At 49.8% G+C, this 16,095-nt stretch overlaps 1 protein-coding gene across 7 annotated transcripts in view; it reads left to right on the forward strand.

Annotated features, from left to right (window-relative positions):
- WDR59 (WD repeat domain 59) overlaps positions 1-16,095 on the forward strand; it is an 85,176-nt gene that overhangs the window by 51,230 nt on the left and 17,851 nt on the right. For all 7 annotated transcript variants that reach the window (XM_038368209.2, XM_038368210.2, XM_038368212.2 and 4 more), the window contains 4 exons: positions 1,969-2,064; positions 4,846-5,002; positions 6,451-6,520; positions 7,029-7,182. In XM_038368209.2, coding sequence (XP_038224137.1) covers positions 1,969-2,064; positions 4,846-5,002; positions 6,451-6,520; positions 7,029-7,182 — 477 coding nt within the window. The remainder of the gene's footprint in view (positions 1-1,968; positions 2,065-4,845; positions 5,003-6,450; positions 6,521-7,028; positions 7,183-16,095) is intronic.

Below are 16,095 nucleotides of genomic sequence, written 5' to 3' on the forward strand. Positions count from 1 at the left end.
CCCCAAATAAATCCATTTTGCCCTGTATAAAGCTTATACAGGGTAAACTCATAAATTGTTTGCCCTCTATAATACTGATAGAGATGCACAGCTGTTTGCGCCCCCCCCCCCGGTATTAATACATACTCTGTGTTAATAAGTAAAACAATGATTTTATTAAATACAGAAAGTAGGATTTAAGTGGTTCCAAGTAGTAACAGACGGAACAAAGTGAATTACCAAGCAAAATAAAATAGAACACACAAATCTATGTCTAATACAGTAAGAAAACTGAATGCCGATTAAAAACCTCACCCGCCGAGGAATTCCAGTAAGCTTCCTTTTACAGACTAGACTCCTTCTAGTCTGGGTCCAGCAATCACTCTTCCCACTTCCCCCCCCATAGTTACTGTTCTTTGTTCCAGTTTCTTTCCAGTATCTTTGGGGATGGAGAGGCTATCTCTTTAGCCAGCTGAAGACCAAATGGAGGGGGCTCCCAGGGGTTTAAATAGACTTTCTCTTGTGGATGGAGACTCCCTCCTCTCTCCTATGCAAAGTCCAGCTCCAAGATGGAGTTTTGGAGTCACATGGGCAAGTCACATGTCCATGCATGACTGAGTTTTTACAGGCAGCAGCCATTGTCCACATGCTACCTTGAACATCCTCATGTAGACTTCTTATGTGGATAGGAGCCTTACAAGATCCATTGTGCGTTAAGTGCTTCCTGACTGGGCACTTAACTTGCAAATTCCTTTCTAAAGAAGCTGACCAAATGGCTTACTAAGGTTACAGCCAGTATTCATAACTTTGAATACAATAATGACACATGCACACAAATAGGATGAATAGATTCAGTTGATCATAGCCTTTACAGGATATGTTACATGGCATACATAGCATAAAACATATTCCAGTTATGTCATATATACATTCATAAGGCTTATGGGAGGCACCATCACAGGGGGGGCCCAGTACCAAGAGCAGATCTTAAACATGCCAGCCTTGGCCTAGATCTCCAAGACCTTTGTGACAAAGTGAGGAGGGCAAAGTCCTAGATAAAAGTACCCCTTTACGTAGGACCTAGAGAAAAACAGTGATCCAGATGCATCCCTGGTGCAAGTGCATCCCTGACTTCATTGGGCTTACACCAGGAATGCTGTTGGCCCATGGCAGTGCGCTCTGCAGCCAGTGTTCCCACTAGGGGAATAATCTGTGTTTGCTGAGCGGAGGGGGCAAATTAGGGACAAGCGGTTATTGTCAAGGGGGAGGCTTAGAGCAGTAAGATTTAAAGGATTCCTGGGCTTGTTAATGTCAGTCTGTCTTAAGTGCTTCTCTGTCCCCAATCAGTGTAGTATCTGATTACCTCAGCACCTTACTGGACTTATCCTTGCACACCCCTGGGAGGCAGTAGATCTGCAGCAGAACCAGGAGTTGAACCTGAGCCTCCCAGCCATGTTTTTATTATTAGAATTGCATTAGCATGTAGGAGTGCCTTTCCTGGAGCTGGACCCCACTGCACTAGGCACTGTACAAACCCAGAGCAAAAAGATGGTCTCTGCCCCGAAAGGCTTCTTTCCCAAGGAGTAGCACAGTGTGTTTCTGTAGCACCTTTATTGCAGGGGTCTGCAGCATGAGCTGATGTAATCTTTGTCACCACTGGGTGGTGGGTCAATATCCCCCCTTGCTTTATGGATAGGAAAATAAACACAGAATAGCTGTGACTTAGCCAAGGATACACAGCCCATCCGTGGCAGAGCCAGTAACAGACTCCAGTGATCTGACAGCCGGTGTTGTGCCTTAACATGACAGTCCTTCTCAAAGCAGAGCACAGGTCAGTTTGCCTGTACTAAGGGCTCCGGGAGGTCTTCCCTGGACCTCCAGACTCTCAGTATGGACTCTAGTAGCTCAGCTGCTTTGCAGATGAAGAGCTGGTGGGGAGATGTGGTCATGGGGTAAGATGACCCAAGCTGCATCTTGTGCCTGTTCCAGATTTTGAACGACACTTCCCTGCAGAAGGTGAAGCGGAACCAGAGCTGCCTGGAGCCTTGCCTGCGTCAGCTGGTCTCCTACCTGGAGTCTGTTGTGGTAGGAAGGATTGCACACTTTTCCTGCTTTCCTCCTCTCCCTACACCTTCTGCCTTTGCAGAGCTCCCAGCCTTGTCAGAAACCCGCATGCCATTGGTGAGCTCTGAGACTCGGCCCATGTAGATGTCTGGTAAATTGGATGGGGGGAGGGAAAACTGAGCATGTGGTGGAATGCCCGCAGTTCTCAAAACCAGACCCTGAGGGTTTGCTGCTCCCTGAGTTCAGAAGTTAGAAGTGTCTCCCTGGCTTTGTGCTCCCAGCCTGTGCCAGCAGGGGTCGCTGCAGGAAAGTGTGGAGGCGGTCTAGCTGTGGGCAGTGGTGAGCTGGAGCCGGTTCGCACCAGTTTGCTGGAACTGATTGTTAAATGGAGAAGCCCTTTTAGAACGGGTTGTCCCATGAGGCACTTTAGTGGCAAAAGTGGCACCTTAGGTGCCGAATCCGTGGGTGCTCCAGGGGTGAAGCACCCACAGGGAAAATTTGGTGGGTGCAGAGCCCCCATCGGCAGCTCTGCGCCCAGCCCCAGATCACCTCCGCCCCGCTGTGCTTCTCCGCCCCCCTCCCCCCCCGGCTTCCCGCAAATCAGCTGTTCACACGGGAAGCCGGGGAGGGCTGAGAAGCAAGCAGCGGCTTCACACTCAGGCCCAGGGAGGCGGAGCAGAGGTGAGCTGGGGTGGGGGGGTGTAAGAAGGGCCGCCCGCACCGCAGCAGGTAACCCGGGGGGGGGGTGCAGAAGAACCGCTCTCCGCCCCAGTTCACCTCCACCTCTGCCTCCCTGGGCCTGAGCGTGAAACCGCTGCTTGCTTCTCAGCTCTCCCCGGCTTCCCGCGCAAACAGCTGATTCGCAGGAAGCCGGGGGCGAAGAAGCAGAGCAGGGAGGAGGCGGAGGTGGAGTGGAGGTGAGCTGGGGCCAGGCACGGGGCGGGGAGCTGCCAGTGGGGGCTCTGCACCCACCAAATTTTCCCATGGGTGCTCCAGCCCCAGAGCACCCACGGAGTAGGTGCCTAAGGCGCCACTTTTGATGTGATCAGTGGGGGGAGTGGCCACTCCCCCGCTGCCCCCCTAGCTACGCTACCCCGTCCCTAGGAGCCAGAGGGACCTGCCAGATGCTTCCTGGGAACTGCCCCAAGTAAGCACCTCCGGGACTCCCCACCTCACCCCCCCGGCAGGTCCCTCTGGCTCTTAGGGTTGGGGTGGGCACCCACTACGGTGGCCAACGAGACCCTCCTGCCCGGTTCTGGGGGAAGTCAGGGGAGGGGGTTGGATGGGGCGGGGGGGGGCCACGACCCCCTTGTGGGGTGAGGCGGGAACCGGTTGTTAAGATTTTGGCAGCTCATCACTGGCTGTGGGGGAACTTACAGCTACTCTCCTCCCAGTAGGTGTCACTGGGGGGCCTGGCGGGGGAGTGCTGGTTGCGGAGGGAGAGCTGGCTCTGGGAAATTGCCATGCAGGAGAATCTATAAAGAGCTGAAATATTAACTCTTGCTTGGGCTGGTGGCTTCCCGACATCAGGACATGGGGTGAGCGGTGCAGGCTGGGCTCTGACCGAAAAAGCCTTCCACCCTTCTTCAAGAGACCTACGTTTTTTTCTTTAAACAAAGCGAGTGAGGTGGGTTTGAACTAAGCATGGTCTATGCTGAGCCCATGCCCTCCCATTTCCTAGGGACGTCATTACAGGCAGGCTGGCCTTGTGCCAGGTGCTGTCCCCCTTGGCTCGGCCATGGCACATTTGTCTGAGGCCCCTGGTTTGTCTACTTTGCAATGCTGGGAGCAAGTTTTAGTCCCCAGGGAAGCTTGTGGGGAGTCCAGAGTCTGAAGGCCAGAGTCTGGGTTTCATCGGGTTTGGGTTTTATTTACTTGTTTGGGTCCTATGTGGCTTGGGCTGGACACTACCGTCTAGAACAAATTATACCAGTCCTCATCTGCAGCAGCCCCCTATCCCATCCCTGCACCAGCCTCTACCCCATACACACAGAGCTCTGAACTGCAGCCCCCCGCCATTCAATTCCTGCCCTCCCACCACCCCACCCCCAGCTCTGCCGGTGCCCCTCAGGCCTGACCTGCAGCCCCCCGCCGTTCCACTCCTCCCACCACCCCACCCCCAGCTCTGCCGGTGCCCCTCAGGCCTGACCTGCAGCCCCCCGCCATTCCACTCCTCCCACCACCCCACCCCCAGCTCTGCCGGTGCCCCTCAGGCCTGACCTGCAGTCCCCCGCCATTCAATTCCTGCCCTCCCCCCACCCCACACACAGCTCTGCCGGTGCCCCTCAGGCCTGAGCTGTGACAAGCCTGCTGTTCTGGTGGTGGTCCCCCTTAAAGAGACGTTGGTCATGTTGAGTTGTATGGCAATGTGGTGCCTGGGACACTTAGCTAAGCCAGCTCCCCGCTATGTTACATTTTGCTATAACAGAGGAGTCCAGAGTCTGAAGGCCAAACCCTCTGTGCCTTCTTGTCTCAGAGACCGTTGGCTTTTTGAGCTCATAACCTCCACTTCCTTGCTCAAGGTAGCCATGAAACCAAAGGAAGGTGGGTCAGCAACTCCTCAAAGGCTCTGTGAACTGGGGAGGAGAAGGAGCTCATGCAGTGAACACACCCACCACAGAGCAGAAACCACTCCATGTGCTTGACCTCTTCGGGCTCACAGGACAAGAGGCTGCCCTGGAGCCAGCCTTTGTTGCGGTGCACTGGGCTGCTGCCGAGTCATCAGGCCAGCTGGGCGTCCTGTTTCTGAGGAGAGCTTTCCTCCAAGACTTGCAGTGTGATCTTGGGTAACTTCTGTTTCAGAACCAGGAGGACAGCACCTCTAGCAACCCCTATGCTCTGACGAACACCGTAACACCACCATTGCCCACCTTCGCCCGGGTCTCTAACGCCTACGGCTCCTACCAGGATTCCAACATCCCATTTCCACGGACCTCTGGAGCCAGGTTCTGTGGTGCAGGTTGGTCTGACGGCTGATTTAGAGCCATCCACCAAGGGATCAGTCAGCTGATCTGCCTGCTGGAGATCCCCCCTGGACAGTGGGCACTCATCTTGGAGCAAAGGCAGGCTTTGGTCACTGGCCCTCCAGCCGTTAGGGGGCGAGGTTAGACAGTGAGGGCTGTCCATTCTGTAGGAGTCGCATTAGTTCGCAGCTGCTCTCGGGCCATGTTGTGAGCGGTGTTTGGTGTGTGAAACTGGGAGACGAAGAGCTGAAAGTATCTAGAGCCACCTGCTGGGCTGGAGGTGCTGCTACCTATCAGAGATAGGTGGGTTCTGGTAGTGTCTTGGGCATGAACATAACCCCCTCTCCAGCAGCAGGTTGGCATCTGCATGCCTTCCTGTCTGTGGCACAGCATGCTAGCTCCTCCCCACGGCAAAGTGCTGCATGTGTTTTGGCTCCTTGACCCTCTTGTTACCTAGCTCCTGTGACTGGGGCTGGTGGGAGAGCTGTCCTTCCCTTCCCCAGGTTGAACCCTTGCACACTGGTACCTTCGTTTCCAGCAGTAAGCTCCCAGCATGCCAGCTGGGAGCCTGTCCATTAGTAACTCCTGCTGCCCAGCCCTTGCGGGAAGTGAGGGCATGGTCATTAATAACTATCTTCCCAGGAGGGCGTGTGCCAGGTAATGACCTTCTCCAGGTGCAGATTAGGGTCTGTTTAAGAGCTCTTGAATTGTGGAAAGTTGCTGTAGATGCAAGAGTGACTCTCCCTGCATTCCGATTTGAAAGCCTTGTGTGGCAGGGGTAGTATGTAACACAGCCACACTCATTTCACCTGACAAAGTGAAGCAGCTTAGTCCAGGCAGGATGGATCTGCTAAGTCTGCTGTGCCATGCCGACGGGCAGGGCATACTGGGCTAAAGAAGGTTGTCGGGGGCACTACCAAGTGGGTGTAGACATAAAGTACTTCAGATGTACCACCTCTCTCTTCCTCTTGTGCTGGGCCTACACTGCAAGTTTGAACAGTGAGAGCAGCTCCTCTCTGTCTAGTTATTTATACCACACTCATCATTGGAGTATCTGAGTGCTTGACAAATGACAGCGCAGAGTTACAGCTCAAGCACAGGGCTTCTTCTTCTCCTCCTCTCATCGGAGCCAGCTGTGAGGAGCTGACGGATTGAAAAGCTCTGACATAGCTGGGCTCTTTATTTTGATGGGTTCAGGGAAGTAGATTTGGCTTCAGAAAAATCAGATTGTCCGGATGGCATTTACAGACCAGGATAAGCTGAGGGGAGAATAGCTGGACAGGTTTGTGGGTATCCCGCCACATGCCTCATTGCTCTTGGTGGGGTTTGTGTGCCTTAAATCCACAGGCATCACTGTGAAAGCTACCCCTTCGAGCAGAGGAAAGGGTTGCAAAAGTTCAAATCCTATCTGTGCTGAATGTGGTTTTATGTCCTGTCTCCCCAGGTTACCTGGTATATTTTACAAGACCCATGACAATGCACCGTGCAGTCTCTCCTACAGAACCTACTCCCAGGTGAGCACAAAGTCACGCATTTCAGCAAAGCCTGCAAAATCCCCCTATATTACACTGGTGAATGGAATGAATTACCTAGGGAGGTGGTGGAATCTCCTTCCTTAGAGGTTTTTAAGGTCAGGCTGGACAAAGCCCTGGCTGGGATGATTTAGCTGGGGTTGGTCCTGCTTTGAGCAGAGGGTTGGACTAGATGACCTCCTGAGGTCCCTTCCAACCCTGATATTTTATGATTCTTTGAATGGATTTGCCAGTGACTGGAGCTAAGGGCTAGAGGCTGGGAGGACAGCAGCTGTTGAGCCACTGGCTTTCATTAAGTCCAGTCGCTAGTGCCTTGGTCTCGGGAAATATAAGATGTCAGAGTTGCTGGCTGCTTGCTTCAGCTGAGCTTTCCCATGTTAATACATGCCAGAAATAACAGTGGTGCCAGGCTAGTGACATGCTCTAGCTGGAACTCCCATGGTGGTTTGCCATGGGTAAGTTACTGAAAGCTTGTTCTCTTCTTTGGCAGATCTCTGTCAGCTTTATCAGCCTATCATAGTGGCCTGATCACGCCGATGAAGATCCGTACGGAAACCCCAGGCAATCTGCGCTTGTACAGCGGGAGTCCCACCCGCAGTGAGAAGGAGCAGGTCTCCATCAGCTCCTTCTACTACAAGGAGAGGGTAAGGGCCTGGCCAGGAAACCTTTCCCAATGCCTGTAACAACCTGCCTTCCTTCTCTCTAGCCCATTAGCATCTCTGTTCTTACCACATACGTTAGTGCCCAAGGAGCTTCTTCATTCTACTAGGGACGTGTTCCCTTATGAGCAGCTCTGGTGAAAAGTCACTGTGGCTTGGCTCCTTTGTGTTGTTTCTCTGTCCATTGATCACTCCTCTATTTTGACTGGCCCATTTATTTCAGCTTCCCTCTGAACTTGCTATTCATTGGACTGATTCCCTTGCGGAGGTAGGACTAGCATAACCAAAGTGCTCCCTGTGCTGCTGAACACAGAGCTCCTATGAGCAATGTCTGTGGAGGTTGCAGAACAAATGGGGACTGCTCTAGAGCCTCCGGAGCGAGGTTCTCCATAACCATTGGCCTGTGTCTGCTTTCCCTGACATACTCCAGGGTAAAGAGGCCTCTGGTACTGGCTCATTGAGAAACTCCAGGCGGAGCTGCCTCCATTTCTAGATGGGGTTGTCAGTGGCCACACCTAGATGCACCAGTTGGCGATGGTGGCCCATCTTGCTAACTGCTGTACACACCGACTGTGACAAGATGTCCCTGGCCCAGCTGGATAGATTAAGTGCACCTGTTACCATGGCAGAGTGGGCTAGTCCTGACTCAGCAAACCTTTTGGGAGTAGTGGCATGTTTTCTCACCATTGTGTCCTGTTACGCTGGGGGAAGAAGGGCTGAATAAGTGAGGCTACAAGAAGTCCTAAAAGAGCAATTTGGTGGCAGGCCCAGAGGGGCCTATTGTGCAGGTGTTGTGTGAGTAACCAGCCTTGCAGCCTGTTCCAGGGTGAACTGACATGCTTGAAACAAAGAATTCAAAGAACCGTATAAGCTTATTCACAGAATGCCTTAACATTCCAGACTTCCAAAGTAAATGGCCCAAGGCCTGTGCTCAGGTATGGAGTTTCTCCTGCAGCAGTGGATGGCTTCCCAGATGCCTAAAGTAGGACAAAGAGATGCCAATCATTGGCTGCCTAAGAGACTGAGTTTTCCTCAGTGTTGGCCTGGGGAGTTGGTCCTGGCCTCTTGTCCTGGCAGGGCAGCAAAAGAGGAACTGATTTTCCAGCAGCCTGCTTTAACGTGTATTTCCTCATGGACAGAATGTCCAGCAATCACCGCTTGGGGTCTGCACTGTGCTCAACTGAGAGGCAGCAGAACGTTCAGCCATGGGTGGAGCCTCTGGAGGGACCTCTCCTCATCAAAAGCCCTGCCTCCATATAGCCCCTAGTAGGCTCTCTTAGCCCTGGTCTACGCTGGGGGGGGGTCAATCTAAGTTATGCAGCTTCAGCTACGTGAATAACGTAGCTGAAGTCAACGTACTTAGATCGACTTACCGTGGTGTCTTCACCGCGGTGAGTCGACAGCTGCCGCTCCCCCGTCGACTCCGCCTGTGCCTCTCGCCGCGCTGGAGTGCAAGAGTCGACGGGAGAGCCCTCGGGGATCGATTTATCGTGGCTAGACTAGACACGATAAATCGATCCCTGCCTGCCCACCCGACCCGGAGGGTAGTGAAGACATACCCTTATTGTTCTGCCCATATTCTACTCAGACTTCCTTTCAGTGGGCACTGCTGTGTTGCTGCCTGATCATTAGCATTCCAGCCTATCCCCGCCTTCACATAAGAGTCTATTTGAAGAGCTGCCCCCCTCCCTCTGCAGTATGCTTGTCCCTGACACACACCTTGCTAACATGCCAGGCAAGTGTAAAAATGTGCACATAAGCATGTGGGTGTGATTTTTATGGGACCTGCCTCTCCAGCCCATGGACTGATGGTGACATGACCCTAATATGACCAGGAAAAACCTATATGACCAAGCACATGTGTGGTGTTGTGTTGGGTGAAATATAGGTAGACTCGTATGTCCTCCCCTCCCAGCCCTGCAGGCTTTCCTTTGTCCACGCTACTCTAAGAGCAGGGCAAGAAAGAAAGAACCACACGCGATGTTGCTGCAGGTGAAAAAGTCACAGACACTTGTCTGTAGGCAGAGGACTCAGAATGAGATTTTCTGACTTCTCAGAGTTTGCTCTTCATGTTATATTAATGGTTTGGGGTTTTTTGAATCATTTAATTTCCAAGATTTTTAGGGTTAGAAAAAATAAAAATCTGGATCTTGTCAACTCCTTTCTCTGGAGGATTGATTGGTTGATTGGTTTTAATACAAATGTAAATGGGCTATTTAAACCGTCAATTTAAATTACCAAGTGGAAAGCCTGAATTTAAATAATTGATTTTTATCAACTTTTCCATTTGTACTTCGGTTATTTTCTGAAGAAAGGTGCTTTCTCTTATGATATGATTATGATAAATTTAGGCCTTAACATATTTTGAGTTAATGAAATCTGAATGAAATGAATTCTGAATGTATTTAAACAACAAAATAAAAAAATCCAATTTAAATAAAAACTGCTTTTGTTTAAAAAAAATAAAATCAATTTTATCTCCCCTGAATGTAAAACACAATCCCCTTCTAGCAGAGGCCAGTCAAGTTAAATTTCAGTCAAAAAAATGAATACTCCAGAAAGATAACTAGGTTTTTAAACTGCAAATACCTCTGCAGCCATATCCATAGCAGTCACTACCAAAGGGATAGCTGGAATCAACAAACATTGATCAACGTTGCTGAACACAAAATATACTCTAGTGTTCCTGTAGCTAAACTACTGAGATCTCTAAATTAAAACTGAAAATGGGTCTCTGAGAATTAATGTGCCGCCCCTCCCCGCCACCCTCAACCCCTAAAAAAGTGACTTACAATTATTAGCCAGGAAGAAAGAAAAGTTGGGTTTCTAGTAGAAGTTTCACCAGCCAACAGCAATACGATTAGTGTCAATGGAGAGTTGTAACTTTCTATTGTTTCGTTTGTATAATGCTAGTACCCAAAGGCCTCTGGGACTCAGCACCCAGCACTGTGTAAATACATAGTAAAAGGCAGGGCCTACCCTGAGGAGTTTACAAATCAAGGTCCTGATCCTGCAAAGAACTGCACAGCCCCATTGACTTTGGGCTCCATCCTCATGGTTTTCTCTATGAGGCTGGAACTTAAGTAATTTCAAGAAAGGAAAGCGTTTGGGAGTTCTCTCCAGGCTCATATGCAGAGCACAGCCTCCTTTCCTGGCTTAGGAACTAGCACCATCAGCTTCTTGCCCAAATCTATTCCATGAGAGAAACATGGCATCCCCTCCATGGTAATAGGACAGTGGATGGATTTGCCTGATTTCTCTGACATCCATGGTCTTGTTACTTTGCACTCACGTGCTGGTATCAAAGCTTCAGAATCCACACTACCTGGCTGGCAGATCTGAACATTACAAGCCCAAAGACTGAGATCTCAGTCCGAGGGGAATCATCCCGAATAGTGCCACTGCCCGTACACTGGCACGAGATCTGTACAGCAAGGGCATGTGCCAGACTCAGTACTACTTTGAGGCACTATAAATGAGACCGTCCAACGGTGCCTTCAATAGAACAAAAAGAAAAGGAGTACTTGTGGCACCTTAGAGACTAACAAATTTATTTGAGCATAAGCTTTCGTGAGCTACAGCTCACTTCATTGGATGCATAAAGCTTATGCTCTAATAAATTTGTTAGTCTCTAAGGTGCCACAAGTACTCCTTTTCTTTTTTCAATAGAACAGTTATTTTAGTGAAGCAGAGTAGGGGAATCTTAATTCTCTTTCTCTGCTTGTCTCAACTATATTTAATTTCTCACTGCTGGGCCCTTCCTCCTCCTCTTGTGAAGGTTGTTGGAGGTGCCTGCAACTGAAGGAGGAGTAGTTCTCCTGGTAAGCCTTTCTCTGAATCCTCCCAGCATGACTCTGTCCTGCTGAGCCATGCAACAAGCTGAATATGAACAACTCTCTCATGGCGGTGCAGTTTACTGCCTTGTGGCTGTTAAAGCTCTTTGTGTGAGGACGGTGGTGATGGAAGAAATGTTCCAGCAATGAGAGACAAGGTCAGGTTGTATCCGAGGCTCAGATCATGGTTGACAGCTCTGAGTGTCCTTTATTGGCTGAAAATGGCTTGGCATGCTATTGCAGACAGCAGAGATGAGCAAGATGTTCCCTTGCTCCTTTTGACTCCAACCCATTTATACTCGAAGTGGTTTTGAATCCAGATCAAGATTTTGTATTTATTCGGGAAGCATACAGTTCATCCTTAAGGCTACTGGAAACAGTCTGTGTTTGAATTTTTTTTAATAAAGGCATACTTTGACTGTATAACATGAATCAGTGAACGTGACCAAAATTATGCTGATACAACTTGAATGCAAAAAGGAAGGAAGGGAAAATCTTACTGGATCCGATCTGTCCCCTCTGCCCCCATAGTCCCTGGGTCTGGTGCCGGACTGCTCCTTACCATCTGTTCACCTGTCCTTTGGTCCACTTCACTATTAAATGGGGCGTCCCTTTGCTGGGTTAGTGTACAGCCTATAACATCTTACAGCCAGGGAGCTTTTCCTGATAGACTAAATTTGTCTTTCACTGTTACTCCTAGTTACCCCCTGCCCCAGCCTTGTTGGCCCAAAGGAGAGAGAACACCGCCACAATGAAACCGGACCATTTGGCAGCTCCCACAAGGGCATTGTAGTAAATCAGGTGTCAATTAAATCAAATCAGTGCAGAGCTTCTGGGTCTGCCATTTTTTTCTCAGAATCTCTAATTGCAGCTCCTGTCGTTGGCCCATCCATTCGACTGAAAGTAAAAGAGGAATCTTTAGGCCCATTGTAAGATCCCCATTTTGGGGATTGTACCATAAACACTGGGTCAGGTTCCAATGGCCAACGTTCCTGCAGGCCCCATGGGAGGAGCAATGTGAGCAGCTGGGTGACTGAGGAGCCTGCGAAAGAGCTCCTTACCTGGCCCAGTATCTCCAGCCCAAAGGCAAACCGCCTGGCTTGCTGCTCAGCTTGGGCACGGCCCTGCTATGGAGTCAGCTGAGCCATGAATTCATGGGCTCCGTTTGCAATGGCCTCTTCTTTAGTGTCAAGGCCTGTCAGCCCCCTCATGCTGGAAACCCTTTGTGAGCTCCTCACGTATGCTGCTTAGAATCATAGACTATCAGGGTTGGAAGGGACCTCAAGAGGTCATCTAGTCCAACCCCCTGCTCAAAGCAGGGCCAATCCCCAATTTTTGCCCCGATCCCTAAATGGCGCCCTCAAAGATTGAACTCACAACCCTGGGTTTAGCAGGCCAATGCTCAAACCACTGCGCTATCCCTCCCTTCCCCACAGCATTCTTGGTCTGCCTTCGTAGTCCTGGGAACACACAGGAAAGCCTCCCTTTCACTACCCCTGACTGCTCTCCAGGTAGCACACCAACAGTCTGCCACAGTGCGGTGGGTTCTGGGGCCATGGCAGGCACCAGCTATATTAAATGTCATGTGATCAGGCTGGTGCTTAGCTCTATGCTTCCAGCACCCTAGTGAGGAAGCATTTTCTAGTGCTTAGAACAGAGGGCTGGGACTCAAGAGATCTTGGTTCTGTCCTCGACTGCATCACTGCCTTGCTGTGTGACCCGGAGCAAGTCGTTTCACCTCTTTGTGCCAGTTACAATAATATTCCTCCACCTCAGGTGGGAGGCTTAGCTCATTAATGCCTGGAGAGCACTGAGGTCCTCCAAAGGAGCCAGTGACGGGCCGAGAGACAGCAGCCCCCTCCCTGCAGAGCCTATGGCTAATGTCACACTGCAGAAGGAAGGGGTGATGCTTCCGATTGGACCTTGATTTGAAATGGCCCTTTGGCGAATGCTGTGGAGTAACAAACTACAGGCCACAATGCCCCTTGCTCCCTCGGTCCGGGCTTTTTTGGATTTTAGTTATTTATTCTTTTCTTTTTCTTGGTGCCTTTCTTCCTTTCTCCTCTGGAGTGTAATGTTTTCATGCGCAGATGTCTCTTCGCTCTGCCCGGCGGCGCTGGTCCATACAAGCAATTAACGACTTCCCGGTACTGTGCACTGTGCTAATGCTCTCCTTCCCTTACCCTGTCTTCTACCCAAGAATAAAGCACTCCCTGCCTGACCTAGGATAACCTGAACAACAGGATGTTCCATTATTAGATCCAGTGCCAAGAAGGGGGAGATGGGGTCATGGAGTAGGGGAGTTGCACTATACACTGTACCTAAAAGAGTACAGAGAATCAAATGTGATAACGCTTCCGAATGGGCAGTAGCATCTGTAGGGACACAGATCCCAAATTGTAAGAGTATAACAGTGGGCTTGTCCAACCCAGCCTTCTGATCACAAAAAGGCTGCTGAGGGAGATCAGAGAGGCTAATAACATAGTAGAAAAGGATGTACTTTACTTTCAAGGAGTAAAGGGAGCAATTAAGGAGGCTAAGTTAAGGAAGTATGGGCTGGATGAATGCACTATAAGGTGGGTAGAAAGCTGGCTAGATTGTCGGGCTCAACGGGTAGTGATCAATGGCTCCATGTCTAGTTGGCAGCCGGTGTCAAGTGGAGTGCCCCAGGGGTCGGTCCTGGGGCCCGTTTTGTTCAATATCTTCATAAATGATCTGGAGGATGGTGTGGATTGCACTCTCAGCAAATTTGCGGATGATACTAAACTGGGAGGAGTGGTAGATACGCTGGAGGGGAGGGATAGGATACAGAAGGACCTAGACAAATTGGAGGATTGGGCCAAAAGAAATCTAATGAGGTTCAATAAGGATAAATGCAGGGTCCTGCACTTAGGATGGAAGAATCCAATGCACCGCTACAGACTAGGGACCGAATGGCTCGGCAGCAGTTCTGCGGAAAAGGACCTAGGGGTGACAGTGGACGAGAAGCTGGATATGAGTCAGCAGTGTGCCCTTGTTGCCAAGAAGGCCAATGGCATTTTGGGTTGTATAAGTAGGGGCATAGCGAGCAGATCGAGGGACGTGATCGTTCCCCTCTATTCGACACTGGTGAGGCCTCATCTGGAGTACTGTGTCCAGTTTTGGGCCCCACACTACAGGAAGGATGTGGATAAATTGGAAAGAGTACAACGAAGGGCAACGAAAATGATTAGGGGTCTAGAGCACATGACTTATGAGGAGAGGCTGAGGGAGCTGGGATTGTTTAGTCTGCAGAAGAGAAGAATGAGGGGGGATTTGATAGCTGCTTTCAACTACCTGAAAGGGGGTTTCAAAGAGGATGGCTCTAGACTGTTCTCAATGGTAGCAGATGACAGAACGAGGAGTAATGGTCTCAAGTTGCAATGGGGGAGGTTTAGATTGGATATTAGGAAAAACTTTTTCACTAAGAGGGTGGTGAAACACTGGAATGCGTTACCTAGGGAGGTGGTAGAATCTCCTTCCTTAGAGGTTTTTAAGGTCAGGCTTGACAAAGCCCTGGCTGGGATGATTTAACTGGGACTTGGTCCTGCTTTGAGCAGGGGGTTGGACTAGATGACCTTCTGGGGTCCCTTCCAACCCTGATATTCTATGATTCTATGATTCTATGATTCTAAGGACGTTGCAGAAAAGCTAAATGATTTCTTTGCACCAGTGTGAGGATCCATGAGTCCTGAACCCAGGCGCTCAGGCCACTGCTGGATCCACACTACCACCTAACAGCTCTGCTACTGACTGGAGAATTGGGAGCCCTCCACTAAAGTTACTGCCCAGAGGAACCTGATAGGAGGAGCTCATGAGTATGCTATTTAAGCTAGAAAGAGACACAGGAAGTTGTCTGTGCAACAGGTTGGATCCTGGCTTGCTGCTACAGACCCTGACTCCAGCCTCGTCCCCAGTTCCTGACTTTAACCCTACCCTATTTCCGGCTACTTGCTCCAGTCCCTGAATCCTATCACCCTGGTGACTGACTGCTCTGGCTCTGACGAGGCTATGGCTCTTTGGTTTCTGACTCAGCACTGGTGCACCTGTTTCCTGTCTGACTCTGCCTCCAGCTTCAGCTCCAACACCTGACTCTGGACATACCTGTTGGCTTCTGGTTCCTGAACACTGCAGTGATCACCAGGTCAGATCGCCCACATCCCAGTCATTGGTACCAGTCTTCCACAAACCCCGATAATCGGTCAAAACAACCGACGAGGAAGGGTCACGCCTGTCCCAGGCCTTTTCTTTTCAGATAAGGACAAGGGGTCAGAGATGGAGATTTCAAAGAGGTCCTGGAACAAATTGCTAAAGAGCAGCAGGTCTCCTGGACTTCGCAGCGTAATCCAACCATTTTAGAAGAAAAATTCACTTAAAAAGGAAGTGGTTGAGCTGCTCACAAAAACCTGCTATCATGAAAATCAGCTGCTGGTTTTTAATTCAATAGATTTGGTACCCTTCAGTCCTACCTCTAAAAAAGCAGTAGGGATTATTTTGGGAATGACAGAGCAGTAATCTGTAGTTCAGTACCGGGTACATGGTTGAGCTCTAATTAAAAATAGAATTATGGTACACCTAGAGGAACATGATATGGTAGCGACAGACCAGCATGGCTTTTGTAAAGGAAAATTGTATCTCCGTAATCTACTACAACTCCTATGAATGTATCACTAAAATAGTGGCTGAAAGAGAACAGAAAGACATAATTCATTTGGACTTTCAAAAAGCCTTTGACAGAATCCATTTCAAGAGGCTATTAAGGAAACCAGTGTTCTGATAGGGTGAGAAATAAAGTTTTGCCATGGATCAGCAACTGACACAAAAAAGTGAGCTAGGGGAAAATGGCCAGTTTTCCAACATGGCAAAAGTTTAAGTGAGATGCTCCAAAGTTCTATGCTCAGGCCAGTGTTCAATTTATTTATCAATTATCTGGAAAAGGGAGTGAGTAGTGAGGTGTCAACATGTGTGGATAACCCATCATTGCTTAGATGAGTCAGGACAGGAGAAGAGGAACCTAATTTGAGTGAGGAACTACAGAAGGACCTAA

This window comes from Dermochelys coriacea, chromosome 12 (genome assembly GCF_009764565.3).
Source record: "Dermochelys coriacea isolate rDerCor1 chromosome 12, rDerCor1.pri.v4, whole genome shotgun sequence".
Taxonomy (NCBI): Eukaryota; Metazoa; Chordata; order Testudines; family Dermochelyidae; genus Dermochelys; species Dermochelys coriacea.